Source organism: Dipteris shenzhenensis, chromosome 8 (assembly GCF_047967505.1).
Source record: "Dipteris shenzhenensis isolate YYH24624 ecotype China chromosome 8, Dip_SZ_1.0, whole genome shotgun sequence".
Taxonomy (NCBI): domain Eukaryota; kingdom Viridiplantae; phylum Streptophyta; class Polypodiopsida; order Gleicheniales; family Dipteridaceae; genus Dipteris; species Dipteris shenzhenensis.
In genome coordinates this window covers 32,069,667-32,088,057 of record NC_141603.1, presented here as the reverse complement: position 1 = coordinate 32,088,057, position 18,391 = coordinate 32,069,667, and the positions used below count along the sequence as shown (strand labels likewise).

The following is an 18,391-nucleotide window of genomic DNA, read 5'->3' as shown; positions in this document are numbered from 1 at the left end:
AAGAGGACATCTTTCAAATCATCCCAAAAAGAAATATAAAATTCCACCGTAAGGCCATCCCAGCCAGGGGACTTGTATTTGCTGAGGTGGAACAATGCATTATCAAGTTCTGTGTCAGTAAAAGGTCTCTCCAAGGTAAGAGCATCATCCATTTCCACTATTTCAGAAACATATTGGAGAAATTCAGTCCTCGCATCAGTCATTTGATTTGATGGGGAACCAGGAGCAGAGAACAATTTCTGGAAATAATTTTGGCATTCATCTTGGAGATCAGAGAAAGAGTGCGTCCAAGAGCCATCTAGCTTCCTTACCCTTAGACATGAGTTTTTCTTTCGAGTAGCATGCAGGCCCTGGAAAAAGGCTTTTGAAGAGCAGCCCTTATCCATAAGGGGCTTCATTCTTGCTCTAATTTGCCATTTGTGCAATTTCCTCTGATCATTAAGAGTCAATTTAATCCGAGCATGTGAAAGGGAATCATTTTCTAATTCAGAGAGAGGCCTTAAATGTGAAAATTCAGTCAATTGTTGTGCTGTCCTTTTTGCCCATTCAACCTCATTCCTCCATTTAGTCATATGCCAGTTTCCATACTCTCTAATGACATTCTGTATACGAGAGATAAAACTGTCCCAAGCATAATCCATGTCCTCCTGGGCATGCAAAGGCAAGGGATGAATTGCAAGTCTGATCATTTGCTGGAAATAGTGATGTCGGAAATAAGCCTGATTAACATCCAATAATCTACTGGAAAGGGGTGGCAAATCATCCAGTGGCATACCAAGGTGCAGATTCATCCATAATGGGGCATGATCTGACAAGGCCAATGAGAAATCTATGAGGAGATGAGGGCTAAAATCTGCATATTGTTGTGGGTAAAACAAATACCATCTGTCAAGCCTTGCCCAGTATGTAGTAAGTGCATTATGATGAAAAGTATATCCGGGCACTGACCCTTGGAGAAGCAGCCATAAATCTTCAGCCTGCACAGAAAGAAGCATGCTATCCCATTTCTGCCTTTCCAATGATAGCATATGAGATCTTGAAGTGGTGTTATCTCTTGGCAGAGGGGAATTATTAAAATCTCCACAGATGAATGCATTAGATCTCCATGGATATTTGCTTAAAGAATCCCATAAAGAAGCCCTCATGGTAGAGGTCTGGGAGGCATAGACTGATGCAAACTCAAGTATATCACCATTGACATTACATTGTATGACCATCCATTTGCCACTGCTGTCATTGAAGGCTAGCTGAGGCTCCAGCTCATGTCCAACCATTATGCATACACCTGAGTAGGTAGTGGTACCAGCATAATATATATCATAACCGCCAAAATAATCACGATGACCAACCTTAGAGTGTTGATTATGCTCTTGCAAACAAACAATATCTGGCTGTATTTTATGTACATAATTCCATAAAAGCCTCCACTTTGAGACATTGCAAAGGCTCTGTACATTGTATGTAAATCACTTAAGTGTTTGATGCATGAAAGAGGTATATACAGTAAAATATAAGTATGAAACAAGATATCAAAGAGGCAAAGCCTCTACCTGGATGGGCTGCATTCCTTCATGATCCATGAAAGACATAGCATTCTCCCCCTCTTCAAAATCACATATGGGGATGCCCTTCTTCAAAACCCCCACCCTGTTTTGAAGGACAAGAGTTGAAGTAGAAGCCTGTCCTGGTGAGAGAGAAGAAGCATCCCATTGACGAGATTGAAAGGGGCGTTGCTTCAATACAACCACCTTCTTAGGCTGTTGAAAACCATCCCGATCAGTTCTCGTAGATTCCTCCATCTTCTCTTTTTCTTTATCTTTTCCTTTTCCAGCAAGTGATTGCACCCGATTGATTGGTTTGGCATTCTTTGATCCATTTCTATTTGCTGTCTTAGCTTGCAAATTCTAATTATTTCCCATGTCTAGGGCGGCAAGGCATTGGGAGGGGGCTGATGCAGGACCATTGGGCATTCAGAGGCTAGATGCCCAAACTTGTGGCTGGCAAAACAAGCTCTTGCAAACGCACCAACAATTGCACTCCCTCAACTTACACTACAATAGAAGGAGGGGTAGGTGTATCAGTGTCTCAGAGAATGCAGAACCTATTACAGTTTCCCATAGGGCGTGGAGGACAAATGACCTGTCCCAAAGAAGTAGCCAGGCCAGGCAATTCTTCATGCATATAGTCTGGGAAGTTAACAACCTCAACCCATACAGGACAATGATGTCGTATAAGGCTTTGATAATACTTGTTTGGGGACCAGGGCATAGCATGTACCATCTGCTTCCCATAAAAGAGGGAAGAGAGCTCAAGTAGCCTCTGCTTGCACAAAGCATCTGATAAATGCACCTCATAAAAGCCTCTAGATGCAAAACATACTCCCTCTACAAAGCATCCTCCAAGGATGGACATAATCCACTGTGCGACATCACTGGCTGCTGGGATTTTCCCTGGAAAGAAAATTATAACCGCAGTTTGAGATAACTTCCTGAGAGGATTCACGAGGGATGGCAATTTCAATTTGTACGTGACCTCTGGAACTGGTTTGCCCCATTCCTGTCGTGACTGCTGAAAGTCATCCTTAAGGGTATCAAACACATATTGAGCTTCCATAGTAAGTTCATCATCTTGTGTTGCAGGCTGTGAAGAGCGGTGCTTAGCATCTGCGGGTCTTTCTTTTCGAGCATATGTACAAACATCTGAACTTGAAGCCATGATTGAGATACGACAAGGCAAGAGGGACTATACGGAGAAGTATAGAATCAAAACAAGCGAGACACAAGACTGTACGGAAAAGTAAAGGAGCAAGACTCGGGACTGTACGGAAAAGGTACTGGATTGTACAGGCAAGACTGGACTGTATGGAGATACATACGGGGCTGTACGGAAAAAGACTAGACTGTACGGAGATGCAGACGGGGCACGGAAAAGATTGGACTGTACGGAAATGCTAACGGGGCTGTATGGACGTACGGAAGGTGGTTGTCAGAAAAAAGTACAGCGATGGAGACAGGTACGGAACTGCACTCGGAGCTGCGCAGAGGTAAGCCAGACCTAACCTAGCTGTTCGTACGGTCGTACGAAAACTGTACAGCGGCCGTACAAGGGTACGGACAGAAAGGGAGGCTTTACGGGATCCTTGGCGAGGCTGAACAGCAGAGGCCGCACTCTCTCACGCTCACACACACACTTTAACACACACACACACTGACACACGCTTTTTTTTTTTTTTTTTTTGTGAAGCCATTGACTATATTATTAACATGAGATCAATATACATGACATTAGACTCAAAAAGGGAGCCTAATGGAAAAACTCAAAAACAGTCAGAAAACACTTCAAGGCTAGAAGCATCCAAGTCCCTCGCAGCATAACTATCATATAAAGATTGCTTGAGGGACATTCTGAAGAAAGCATATGCCTGAGGAAACTGTTGTCCCATCCTAGAATACAATATGGGCTGAACATGCATAAGAAATTGAGACCTAGCTGCATTCACTTGCATTGAGTGATCGGGCTGAGGAGAAAAGAGATTCTGGAAATGACTATAGCATTGCGATTCCAATTCTGATTTGGATGTGGTCCAGGTGCCATCATCTTGCCTAATTCTGCAAATGTCCTCCTTTCGCCTATCCGCATGCAGGCTTTTAAAGAAAGCTTTGGAGGAGCAGCCCTTATCCAAAAGGGGTTTCATGCGAGCTCGGATTTGCCACTTCTTTAATTTGCGAAGATCATTTTGATGGATGATGTGAACCGCATAAGCACAGGAATCCTGTTCAGAGGAGGTGAGCTGCCTATGAGAGCTGATTAAATCCATTTGTTGCTTATGAGATTGAGCCCATTTCAGCTTAAGCCTGAGATTTCCCATGTAAGTCCGTCCATAATCTTGAATGACAGCCTGCAAACGATGGGCGAGACTGATCCAGGCGAAATCCATGTCCTCCTGAGCATGTGAAAGGAGGGGTCGGACAGCCACTCTTACCATGTTCTGAAATTGTTGATGCAGCAAATAGGCACCATTAACATGGAGCAGGCGACGACCAAAAAAAGGCATATCATCTGTCAAACGTGCTATAGATAATGTCATGCATACTGGAAGGTGATCAGATAGGAGGAGGGAATGATCAACCCATAGTACACATGTGAAATCAGCATACTGCTGAGCATGCAACAAATACCATCTGTCAAGTCGAGCCCAGTAATGAGTAAAGGCATTGTGATGGTATGTGTAACCCCTATCTGTATCCCTTGTGGACAACCATAAATCTTCTGCATGCAAGAAAGAAAGCATATCTTCCCAATGGCGAAGCTCAGTGGGGATCATGTGAGAACGATGAGTGGTGTTGTCTTGGATGGCTGGTGAGTTATTGAAGTCTCCACATAAAAAGGCATTGGATAGCCATGGATATTGTTTGATGGATGCCCACATTTGAGCTCTTGTCGTAGAAGTCTGAGAGGCATAAACAGATGCTATTTCATAAAGTTCAGCATGACAGATACATCTGATCACCATCCATCGACCCTGGGGGTCATTGTAAGCAAGCGTGGGCTGCATATCATGCTTCACCAACATGCATACCCCCGAAAAGTGCATTGTACCAGCATAAAAGATGTCATAACCAGCAAAATGGCCTTGCTGGCCAGCCAAGAAGTGTTGGTAGTGTTCCTGTAAAGAGATTACATCGGGGTGCGTTCTATGTACATAGTGCCAAAAAAGTCTCCACTTATTGACATTGCAAAGACCTTGAACATTGTATGTAATGCAAGTAATTGAAGTAGACATAGAAAGTATGTACAGCTGAACCAAAAAGCGTAGTGACAGTGTGAGTTGTCAGGCCTCAGCCATGACATCGACATCCACTTGGCCTCCTGGATCAGTAGCTCTATAATCCTCATCATTGTCACATACAGGGATGCCCCTCTTAAGCACATCAACCCATAGTTGAGAAGTGGGGCTATCAGCAGGGGTAGAGACTTGACCAGGAGTGGAAATAGAGGCATCCCAATGGCGAGATTGCAGCGGTCGTGGTTTGAGCGCAAATACCTTTTTGGGTTGCTGCCAGGCACCTTGAGGAGCAACATGAGATTCTGAAATTTTGCCCTTTCCCTTATCCTTTTGCTTGGCTGGAATCTGAACCACATTTTCTTTGAGTGGGGTAGCTGTAGATGCCATATCCGCTGCCTTGCTAGGCATAGCCTTAGGCCCCGGACCATAAGTTGGTGGGGGATTATTTTTGGGAGCAATAGCTGTAGGTGGGAGCGGATGCAGGACTGCAGGACACTGTGAAGCTAGGTGGCCAAACTTATGGCATGTAAAGCAAGCACCTGCAAAGACTCCCCATTTCAAATCAAAATATTTTTCGCCCAAGGGAACATCCTCTACCTCTACCGCAATAGAAGGCGGAGTTGGGTGATCTGTATCCCAAAGAACACAAAATCGATTGCGATTGCCCGAAGGACGGGGTGGGCATACAACTTGTCCCAAAGTAGCTGCCAGGCTTGGTAACTCAACCCTCATATAGTCCGGAAAATCCACAACCTCAACCCATACAGGGCAGTGATGTCGGATGAGACCATGATAATCCTTGTTTGGCGACCATGGCATGACATGGACCATTTGTCTGATATAAAATAGAGGGGACATCTCCAATATCTGTTGGCGATAAGATGCATCCAAAAAGTGCACTTCATAAAAACCTCAAGAGGCAAAATATACTCCTTCAACAAAGCAACCTCCCAACAAAGCCTGGACCCACTGAGCTTCATCATTTGCTGAAGGTAGCTTCCCTGGAAAGAAGATGATGATTGCTTGCTGAGAAAACTTTCGAAGAGGAGCCACCAAAGAGGGCAGCTTCAGCTTGTATTTGAGGTCCGGGGGAGGTTTGGCCCACTCCTTCCTGCTGTGATGGAATTCATCCTTGAGCATGTCAAAAACATAATGAGCATCTACCGAGGCTGAAGTAGAGAAGTCAACTTGCTGTCTTTTGGAGTCCCGGGACAGGTCCTTCCGGGAATAGCTTTTGAGATGATCTTCCATGGAGTAAAGCAGGGCAAGATTGATGAAGAGGTAGAAGGAACCAGAGCTGTACAGCCGGGTTTGAACAGAGCAAACAGCACGGGAGAAAGAAGGTAAATTGTACGGATAGGAGGAAACTGTACGGGCAGTACGGATGAAAGGACCGTACGGACTGTACGGAGGGCTGACAGGGCAAATAGGAACTGTACGGGACAGAAGAAGCAGAACAGGGATGTTGACGGAGGGCAGGCGAGTTGAACTGTACGGAGATGGCGGAAGTGTACGGAGGCACAAATAAGGCTTCAGAAGGGAAAGCGATGGCGACGTACACACACGCAGAGTTGGAGTGGGATTACACAGGTTGCGCAGGGGCGAGCAGACTGGTCGTACGGCCTGTCCGTACGGACGTACGACGGCACCTGTACGGCAGCCGTACAGGTGTACGGGCAGAAGGGGGAGCTGTACGGGGCTTCCTCTGACTCGCGACCTGATCTCCTCTCCAAGCTCTCACACACACACACACACACACACACACCACACACTTTTTTTTTTTGGGTAAAATCCAGTGCAGTGTATTTATATTGTCATAACTTTACAAGAGGGAAAGTCTCCAAAAAATGGAGAGTATCCCACAGATCAGAAGCATAAAAAGAAAAGCTCAATGCAAGATGCATGCAGATCACCCTCTGGCAGGCATCATATAAAGATTGCCGCAATGAGGCTCTAAAATATTCATATGACTTTTGAAACTGGCGGCCCAAGTATGCCAAATTGTGCTCTTCCCAGATTGTCCAAAGCGCCCAATATCTCACCCATGAGAGAAAGAGGGAGTATTGAGATAAAGGCCTTCTAAATCTGCCAAATAGCCAAAAATGTTTCCCAAATATGTGACTCGGGAAACGGAGGCGAAGAAGATCTGAAATTTTCCCAAGGAGATTGCGAGTAGACGAGCAATGCCAAAGCAAATGAGGGACAGTCTCTAAAGGAGCGTGACACCGTAAACAGGTGGGTGGTGCAATGTGACGTTTGGCAAGTGTGATTCCCACTGACAATGTGCCGGTCATGCATCTCCAAAGAAAGAGTCTTTGTTTCAAAGGCATTTTACACCTCCATAATAGTCGGAGATTCTTCCGCCACCATGAAAGGGGCTGCCTGATATGCCATAGAGTATTAGCATATTGATGAATCCAAGGGGCAGGTTGAAGAAGCTTGTAGACTTTGATGGAGGTCAAAACAGGCAGAGGTATAGGACGAGAGCATGTAGCAACGGGGAACAATTGCCAATCCATTAGCCTGTCTGTGTCAGCCACAGGGGGAATAGGTAGAAATGGATGCAAGAGATCAGCAATTTTCTTCCATATCAATCTATGATGCATTCCCAAAGCATAAAGGGCAGTGGCCTGAGGAAAAGATAAGACATGGCCGTGATCATCTACCACATCATTGATGTATCTAATTCCCAATTTCATGAGATTATATGCCCGAACCGGTTCCTGTAACGCAAGTGGAATGTCAAAAATGGCACTCAAATGAATACTTTCTTTCCTCATTGAGTTTGTCCCCAAATGATTATCAGGAGCCCATTTGACTTTAGAAAGCACTTGTTTCCAGTCCAATATCAGAGCAGTAGAACACACACACCACACACACTGACACACACTTTTTTTTTTTTTTTTGTGAGAAGAAAGCTTTTATTTCTATATAATAATTACACCACACACACACACACCACACACACTGACACACACTTTAACACACACACACACACACAGAGACATATTTTTTACACTCGCCTCTGTCTTACACATACACACTTTTTTTTTTTTGGGTGAAATTTTGATACTTTGTATTACAGTTTGGCTATCCCGAAAAATGAGATATGCCAAATTACATCAACAGAAAATCTCATTATATGACAAGTATACATCATGTTCTATATAATGAGTTTACAAACAATCAAAGAGAGATTGCTGCAAAGAGTGCCTAAAATAAGAGAAAGTGGAAAATGTAGGATCACCAAAGACTCTATGGTGGATGAATCCCAAAATGCCAAGAAAACTTTCCAAAGGTAGCATTAGAAAAGCGAATTCTCAAACGCTGCTCAAGGAAGCTCAAGAAATCACGAGTATGCAAAGAAGATGAGGCACAGACTCCCCCGGAGCCAAACATCTATGGCAAACAGCCAGAGCAATATTTATGCGTGCCAAAAGTTGCCCAGATGGAAGAACCCCCAGCAAAACATGCCACAAAAAACCTGTTGTCGGAGGGGAATTTGTTAATTCCAAATCTGTCTCAAACTCTTTCACCACCACTTTACATTTGCCAAAGCTGATTGGCCTTTTGAGAAACCCATGGCAGAGGCACAAGTGCTTTATATAAAGAAGAGACAATAATATGTGATAGCCTCAAAGGACGGCAAGATGACCCTGGTAAAGAAAGAGTCTAGTCGTAAAAACCTTTGACCAATGTATGCTCTCAGCCCTAAGAGAATTTCCCTGTAATGAATCCTGACCATTCCATTTCAAATGTGAGAGGACATGCTTCCAATCCAGTAACATATTTGAGACCAAAGGACAACCTTTGATCTTGCCATCAATACAACCCGAAAGAGAATCCCATTGTGTAGGCTATCAGTATCGAAAAGCAGGAGTGGTGAGTTGTAAAAGCAAATGGCGTATCATGGCAGCCCAAGGGTGAGAACCCTACAAGAAGTGCTGCACCATTTTTCCCTTGTGGGCAAGAATATGGACTTGAATGTTCAGAATATTCAGTCCTCCATGCATCTTTGGTGAACAAAGATGTTGTGCTAAGAGCAATCTCAAGCTCTTCTTGCTACACACTTTTTTTAATATAAAAAAAGTGAAAACTTTGAATGCTTTATATTACAAGATAGCTATCCCAGAAAATTGGTAAGCTGAAAGATTACATCAACAGTAAATCTCAGTGTAGGTCAAATATACATCATGATCTATGCAGTGACTTTGCAGACAATCGAAGAGCAATTACTGCAAAAGTAGAAAAAACTGGATCACCAAAGACTATGTGGTTTCTATCTTTTCAGAGAGTCCAGAGTGCCTAGTAGCGAACCCAAGTAAAGAACAACTCAAAATTCGGCCGTTGAGGATAGATTCCAAACAGCCAGAACAGAAGCCTGAGGAAATCTCAGTCTCAATCTCTGCCAAAGGATACCCAAGAAGCTGCGTGTCTCGGGGCAGTGCCAATAAATATACAAATATAAATAAATAAATGAATAAAAAAATAAAAAATTATTTATATATATATAGATAGATAGATAGAGAGAGAGAAAGAAAGAAAGAAAGAAAGTGTATTATTGTCCACTAAAGGCCAAAATGGGCCCATGGGACATCAAGAACTCTGCATACAAGATAGCACAAAATCAACGTGCCACAAAGAAGAGGCATCGTCGAATATCATCTAAGTGCTACGCAATACAATGCAAGTGAAAGTACATAATGTCAAATCTGAGCCTAAATACAAAGTAAACTAGATGCAAGGAAACCGCCCCTGGGTGCAAAATGGGGGGATGAGTACAATATGCCAATGCAAAGATACAAGTCCAGGTGTCACAGAGTCTGAGAACCAAAATAATACTGGAAATCCTGTCCGTCGACTCTGCCTCCTGCTATGAGAGTACAAATCTGAGCAAAGGTGAGGTGAGCGGCTGGTGGGGCGAGATCTCCATGAGTAAGTCTCCTCCGAAAAGCTGCCATCATCCTGGATCGTCTGGAGATGAAGCGACGAGTACGTCCCCTATGTAACAAGATCCTGCGGCGTCTACAAACCATCTCATATGTACATCCACAGGGTGGAGGCATGTGTCCTGTGTGAGCTCTGACCTCCTCGTGCTCCTCCTGGTCTCTGTCCTCTGGTATAGCGTGTGCCTGAGCTCTATCAGGCTGGGCTCTATCACGCTCCGGTCTGTGCTGATGGTCTCTGAGGTAGTCTCGTCGAAGCATAGTGGCCTCCCTGACATAAAGAGCTAGGCAATGCTGATCCTCGTAGTCCATCACTCGTGAGAGAGGTCCAAAGCCATCCGTGAAGAGACAGTGGAATCTACCTCTGAGCTCATAATATAGCGGGCATCTGCAAATGAAGTGCTCCTTTGACTCCACCTCTCCCATGGTGCAACAAGGGCAGATCCTGGTCTCTCGGCCTGGTCGCCGTCCATCCTCCATGCGTCGCATCCTACCAGCCTCTATCTCGAGCTGATGCGAAGAGACTCTAAGCTGGCCAAGGGCAATCCTCAGTGAGTGGGACATGTGGATACCTGTATAGCCTGGTGGAATGACAAATCCATCCTCTGAGATCCGAAGGAAGTGGTCACGATAGAAAGAAAGAAAGAAAGAAAGAAAGTGTATTATTGTCCACTAAAGGCCAAAATGGGCCCATGGGACATCAAGAACTCTGCATACAAGATAGCACAAAATCAACGTGCCACAAAGAAGAGGCATCGTCGAATATCATCTAAGTGCTACGCAATACAATGCAAGTGAAAGTACATAATGTCAAATCTGAGCCTAAATACAAAGTAAACTAGATGCAAGGAAACCGCCCCTGGGGGGATGAGTACAATATGCCAATGCAAAGATACAAGTCCAGGTGTCACAGAGTCTGAGAACCAAAATAATACTGGAGAGAGAGAGAGAAAGAGAGAGAGAGAGAGAGAGACAGATGCAGATAGTAATAGAACAATGCTCAAGAGAGAGTAGAACAGTAATATGTACAGTACCAAAGATGAACCAAAACCATGTGCAAAAGGTGTGCACAGTGTGCCACCATCTAGCAGCAGAGTGTGCCTAGATATGAACCCTTGTAACTCCAAGGCTGTTCTCCTACCTCCTGGTGGCACTTTCAGAACACTCTGAGCCTGCATGCTCTCCTAGAGCTTCAGTGGGCTGTGTAGTAACGCTGCCCCTCAAACACGCCTTCTTGCTCCTTCAATGGACAGCCAATGTTAAGGTAGTGGTTACTGCTTGATCCTTGACCTCCTGCAGCCAATGGTGAGGCAAAAGTCTCCCTTGATTCTGTCCTTCCTGCTGCTGCGTAGGCAGCCTGGTATGAGGACCTGCTGTAGGTGTTCTGGACCTCCTTGTTTCTTTGTAGGCAGCCCAAATTAAGGCACCAGAGACTCTGCAAGTGAATTTGGAATGCCTCCCCTAGGGCCCTTTATATAGGGCTTGGAAACCCCTAAAAATAGGTTGATCAGTCTGCAGACTGACCCGACCCTGTCTTGTAGACACATATTTGCCCAATCATTGCAATGTGCTGCCATGTGGCAGTGCTTCAACTGGCACCTGTCTGCTGCACATTATTGACCTGCTCTAAAATGCTCTTGTTTGCTGCACAGCATTGTTTGCAGTCCTCTGACTTGGCCCTGACAGCTCCTGTTGGCTGCCCTTGCAGAGTGTCCTTGGCTCCAGGCTGGTACTGCCTTAGTTGCAGTCTTCTGACCACATGGCAGCTTGCATGCATGCCCGTGGCAGCCCTTGCATGCCTACCCAGATTCGACCCGGTGGCAGTCCATCTCTCTGCCCATGGGGTATTTCTCCTAGGCTTATGGTTTACCTCCCCCATGTCCTCATTTGATGGCTCATAGGTGGGGAGGTGACCTAGATAAACACAACACAGGATTCTACACATCTTACAAAACTTGAAGTGTTTTAGTTTTGAATCTTCTACCTTTTGGTTAACTTATTTTGTCTAGTGTCCTTTCTTGGGTCACTAAGTGGTTTTGCCTATTTACTAGGATGAGTCATTCGACCTTTATTCTAAGAATTTAATTAAGTACTCTATCTCCTTGATATGCAATACCGCATTATAGAAGGCTTTCCATTTTTTACTCTATAAGCTGTGTTTACTTTTTATCCAAAAAATTCGCAATCCACAGAACATCAGGTTTAATATAGACTGCTGACCTAATGGATCTGTATCCAGGAAAGCGTGCGTGATGAAAGTGAGCTTGACGATGTAACGGGTGTCAATCTACATCAGCCAAGAGGGAGCAAAGTGCAAGGCATGGTGAGCATTCGCAATGAAAAGATTGAGCGTGCAAAAACATATCATCGGGTTATGGCAGAAGAGAAGATGCTTGGAAGTTTTATAAGGCTGGTTGATTACATGTTTGTGGAAAGCCTTTTGAATCGAAGTATCATGTCTGTTGAGGAAATTTTTACCTATTTGGAATCTACAAGGACTGGTTTGGAAAAAAGTTCCAAAGGGGTGTTCATTACAGCAGTATCTTTCTCAGAGACAAGTATATCCTTTGCACCCGATGAAAATACAGTTATTGCAGTAAGTAAAAACTTATTTTATAATCAAAGCTGGATAGCAGTTTGTGGCAGCAGTTTGTGTGCTTATCAGTCTTAAAAAAGTAAAGACCTAGGTGGATAAATAGATTCTTCGTTAAATGTGTAGCTAAATACTTTATCTTTCTTACTTCAAGACTCTTTCTTACTTCAAGACTTTAGCTCCCCCCCGCCCCCCCCCAAGGGAAAAAAAGAACCTTCTTTACTGAAACACAAATAGAAAGATTTTCAGCAGCCTATTGCTACACCACTTGGCTTGATCCCACACTTGTGAACAACCTAAGCAATCTTGTTAATTCAGCAGCACATTCCAAGAATCAGAGTAATCTCTTCTACCATGGCATGTGCTTTGTTTAGCTAAGGGTTACAAAAGAACACTTCGTAACTTAGAAACATCCTCTCTCTCTTTTTTGTTCAATGAAGAAACTTTTAATAAGTAGAAAAACACCCCAAGAGCAATGCACGTGGAAATACATCATGCATATCATGAGAAACTAAATACCCTAAGTAAACAAACAACCTACTCACTGGAAAAGAGCTAGAAAACACCGAGGTTGATGCTAAAAGTGCCATCTCAACCGTGTGGTGGACTCCGAGAAAAGAGCAAGTTAGTCCTCTTGGAGGGCCATTAAACTGTGTACAATGCCTATACAAATGCTAGCCAACGTGTGTGAAGCATGGACCTGGGAGCCATCTAGAGCCTTGCTCGTTAGAATCTCCGAAAAGTATCCATTGAGTCATGTGCGGCTTTATAAGAAGTGTGGGGAACATCATCCAAAGAGTGTGACTCAACTACATGTGATCAAACCAAAAGAGCCTAAGAGAGTCATACCTCTCATAAAGACCTAAGGCTCAAAAGAGAGAGCCAAGCCACTGAACCCCATGTCATGAAGAAGGGCAAGGGAGCAAAAGTGCTCAAAAGACTAGCAATCCCTTTCCAATCAACCTTGTCTATTTGCAATCCCAAAGACAATGTTGAAGATGGACTCCTCAGCTCTCACCGTGACTGTTTCACTGCTCTCACCACTCCTGGCAGTAGGTCTCCATCCCTATTCCAAGAAGCTTGCACACAGCCCAGAACTATCACTAGTAACCACACTTGGCCATACAATTCCCCATAGCTGTTACCAATGCCCAATTAGCCATCTATCTGCTCAAAGCAGAAAGGAAGCATACACAAGCTTTCTCCTCTGGCCAGGACTGCCATGACCAATAGTCTCTCACCCTATGGGTCACACATATCCTGATATAACAACTTGTTTCCCATAAGAGAACTAGCATCACAACACATCAAACACTGTTGCATTCACACCTGTACCATCCCTCTCGGGGTTCCAGGGATACTTACCATTCCAAGCATGGATTCCCGACCCCTACCTACTCAGCAACAACGAGGCTGTACTTAAGATGTGCCATCTGCCTAACAACCACTGCTTGCATGTGACTCATCTCCTCGAGAAAACAAATACACATTCCCACACGGAACATAATACTTGCCAAATCCAGCAAACAATGGATTCAAACTTGCATTCAGTGCTCTTCCCACTCTCGGTAGGCATCAGAACTCCAAAGCCCTGCGGGGCTCTGCTTTCACACCCATATGACCATAGGCATCCATTCTCAGTGAAAACACTTGCATTAGAGCTCAGGAACTGTTACTAGCAGCCCTTACAGGACCACACACTCCCAACTAACCACAAGTGTCTGCTGACTCACTGGAATACCCAAACAATGGGTGAAAAAATAACTGAACTGCCCACAATGCTCAGAAGCACAAACAACCTCCGCAAGCATTCGTTGTGAACCATCTTGCCAAGCAAGTCTCTTCAAAAACACAGCCCAATGCTCACGGGCAATCACTAGAAGGCATAAGTGCAGCCTTTACCAACCAGGAGCTCAACCAAGCTCATTCATGAGCTATTTGCACACCTTCATGGACTCAATACACGCCCTGTCAAGCTGACAAGTACCTCCATTCAGCCACTTTGTGGCAGCAGCAGCCCATATTCAAAGGCAAATGGGTGGCTGTCGTACAGCCCATAGAACCTCAAAACCAACACCTTATAGCCCATGGCCATCAAGGAGGCCACACACTCCGTACAGCTCGTATGCATTTGCTCATATAATTCATACGTACCAGCCCGTACAGCAGCAGCAGCAGGGAAACTCCTCCATACAGCTGGCACTTAATGTTTGGTCTGTTTCGTACAACCCGTAGAAGGAATCCCAAGCAAGTCATACAATCGCATTAACTGCCCACGTACGGGCAGTCCGTACTCAAGCTACAATACTCCATAGCCCATACCTTCTGTTTAGCACACCACTGCCAGCCTGTACGGCGATTGTACCATCAATTCAAGGAGCCTTCCTGGTCTTTTTTCTTCGTGCACGATCCCGCTACCCTCTTCCAAGGTCACGTCTCCCCTTTCATGTCGGCCAGCCCCCTACGTTGTTCCAAGGTCTTCTTTTCTTTTTTGGGCTGCATGGGCATGCCACATGGCAGCCCATGTCTTAGGTTGTCCCGAAGGGCTTTCATTTGCCCCTAGGCCCCCTCTAGTGGGGCGTTTTTTAAAACCCCACCCCCTCTAGTGGGCCTTTTTTAAAACCCCACCAATGACTAACTTCAATTCCTAAGGTTCTTTGGGCCCCTCTTGGCCCTAGACCTCTCATTTGCCCCCAAGGCACAACTGCTAGTGGTTCTAGCACATCGAGCAACCCTTGACCTCACCCCTTGCTTTCCCAGGTTCCTACCTACATACAGGACAACATGCATGCACTAGAAATCAGGCCCTCGTGACATACCCAACATTGCAAGCATCCTCGGTTGCATTCTGAAATACATGTGAATATACCATCATTAAAGCATGTGTTACAAACTGTCATAATATATATGATTGTTCAAAGCCTAGGGTAGCAATCCGTATACACTGCAAAAACCTCATAGTGACTAGTACACCAATCATAGTAGTCCCAAGGCAGATATATATTGTTAGCAAGAAGTACCTCAGGTGAAACATACAATGTCACCAAGCGACCTCTAGATATCTGAGCCTGTCTGTAACAAAGAGACAGAGGTTCTACCCCTCTCTTGAGCTTCAGGCCATGCTCTAGACCTACACTTTGCTGAGCCTGAAGGAACTTCGGCTCAAGCTAAAAAGCTTTCAAGTAAAGCTGAAACAACTGAGGTGTATCTGCCAGATCACCCTCTTCTAGCCACTTCTCATACGATGGTGAGTGATTCCAAAACTTCATCAAAGAAACTTTACCTCTGACTTTCCTTCCCTTATGTGCCAATACCTACTTTGGAATTAAGATGTCATCAAGTTCCCCATCCTCTGGCTACACACTTTTTTTTGGTAAACCCATGAGAGGTATATTATCAGCAAGATTTACATGAGGGTCTCAAAAAACAGAGAGCCTCAACAGGAAATCAAAAGCAAAGAGAAACTATTTCCAGGCATGACTGAGGAAGATCTCCTTGATGGCAAGCATCATAGATAGATTGCCGTAGGGAGAGTCTGAAATATTCATAAGATTGCAAGAACGGATTCCCAAAATATCTCATGTTGTGATCCTGCCATATGGTCCAAAAAGCCCAATATCTGATCCTACAACCTTGGTCCATTCCTCTGGCTACACACAGAAGGCATATCCTCTGGCACATCTACCTGGAAAGGTTTCAGATGATAAACATTTCAAGCATTGTGAATCCTCCAAAGATTTGGTAGCTAACCCCAGCGCCCTGTACCACGCACTCCAGGACCACCAGGAGTAGCAGGGTGCCCTGCTTCATGCACCCCAGGACCACCAGGGGCAGCAGAACACCCAAAGCCCGCAGCACACCCAGTACCACGATGTAGAGCGATCAGAGCGGCTCCCTTACCTCAAGAGGAGACCTTTGATCCGGTTCAGACAGACGCCATCCAGACTCCAGAGGTAGATGTTGCTGCAACCTCAAACACTACAGTTCCACATCAGGAGGGGCCTTTAGATGCACCAGTACCAGCCCCAGTCACTTTGGTTTTTGATCATGAGGGGGCTACCGATACTTCTTTCCCACAGACTGTTCTTGCCACAGTCAGGATGATCGAGGGAATGCATGCACAGATGAGGACTCCAGATTCCTCTTCAGCCCAGCCATAGGCCTCCTCAACCCCCAACTCTAGTTCTGGTGATAGAGGCCTGGCAGGTCCTTCTCTATATGCCCCCAACAACAGAGGAGATTTTGGAAGAAGTTACTCTCTTGGGCCCCCATTGCAGATTCTTGGATCATTGGTGGCGATTTCAACATGGTTGAGTTGCTATCAGACAAAAAGGGAGGTAGACAGGGTGGAATTCATTCTTTGGAGAGGGCAGCCTGGGATGCCTTTCTCTTTCAGTACAGAGGCAGGGACACTTGGTTTGATGATGCCTTTCATGTTATGCCACAGTCACTTCTATCCTCTTGGTCGATCAAGAAAGTACACATGCCATCCATGCACGTATTGACAGATTTTATGTAGACGATTGGGCACTTGACAGAGGGGATCTCATTTCTACTGGGGTTACCACCTCAGATCATTTTCGAGTGGTGTTGCAGATTCTTGAGCCTCATTGGAGAGGACGCTCTACCAGTGTCAGGATTCCGGATGCTTTTTATGTAGAGGAGAGCCTCACGGAGGATATTTTACAAATTTGGGTTTCTCACATACAGGGTGGAACGATATACGCTTTGATCGGGATCACTCACCTTCTTACTCTGGCCGTTTGTACATACTTCTCGCTTATATTGACTTCATATCCCTTTTAGAGGATCGTGTTGCCCTTGTTGCCCTTGTCACCTGCTTACTACACGAGGCTGCCATTCACGCTTTTCCCCACACCACCCTCTCCACCCGCCCACCACCCCCTAGATCCATACCCTGTAATAGTTGGTACGATGATGAGTGTAAGGCCTTACGTTGTCAACTCAGATTCGAAACCAAAAATAGTCTTCCAAGCGCACCAAATACGCGATGTGAATACCGTAGACTGGTACAGAGGAAGAAACTAGACTTCGTTCGTCAGAAAGAGGAGTAGCTACTGAACATTTTGTTTAGTAACAACTCTAAGGACTTCTAGCAAAGATTTCTAGAAGGACGGTCCCCTTCGCCACTCACTGACACCCAGATCTGGTTTGATTATGCACACACACTTTATGACATCCCAAATCAGCCAGCCCTAACCTCTCACACATGCCTCATCCCACATCCTGCATCCTCTTCACTAGAGAAGGGGTAAAGGATGATGTAATGAAACCTCATTATGGTCGAGCGAAGGATCATGAGGGGCTATGCACTGAGTTCATTGTATATGGGATTAACCTCCTAGCTCCGATCTTAGCAAAGCTTTTTAATGAAGCGGTTTGTTTGGGATTTCCACACACTTGGACCATTAACACTATCTCACCCATCCACAAGGTAGGGGATCCCATGAGCTCTGAGAACTACAGGACCATTATGATTGGACATGTCATGTCCAAGATTTATGCATCAGTACTTGACTCCGAGATTAGCAGACTTGCAAAGTGTCGAGGACTTAGAGCAGCAGGACAGGCCGGATTCCGGCGTGATCATGGAACCATGGACCACATTCTCACGCTCAGATGTATCATCGAGGAGACGAGGTCACAAAAGCAAAGGGTTTATTGTTGCTTTGTGGATTTCCGCAAGGCATTTGACACGGTCCCTAGAGCCCGCCTCATACGGCACCTACAGGACTTGGGTTATGACCAGGAGATCGTTTGGGCTGTCATGGCACTTTACGAGAGAGTTTTTGGCAGAGTTCGGACAGGATCCAGGTGGACAGAGGAGATCATGAGTACCATGGGGGTCAAACAAGGGTATCCTTTGTCGCCTACCTTGTTTGGCCTCTACATTTACGAGCTTGAGACAATGATGCAGACACAGGGGGGTGTAGGTTGCTCTCTTGCGGGCACGTTGATCCAAATTTTGCTCTATGCAGATGATGTGGCTTTCTTGTCTTCCTCAACAGAGGGGCTTCAGAGACAACTAGATGCACTATAGTCCTT

General features: G+C 45.1%; 1 protein-coding gene across 1 annotated transcript in view; it reads left to right on the top strand.

Moving 5' to 3' along the window:
• Nucleotides 1–18,391, top strand: part of LOC147899385 (uncharacterized) — a 503,340-nt gene that overhangs the window by 36,764 nt on the left and 448,185 nt on the right. Inside the window, exon 3 of the mRNA XM_087377716.1 lies at nt 11,972–12,328. Within this exon, the coding sequence (XP_087233842.1) occupies nt 11,972–12,328 (357 nt within the window). The remainder of the gene's footprint in view (nt 1–11,971; nt 12,329–18,391) is intronic.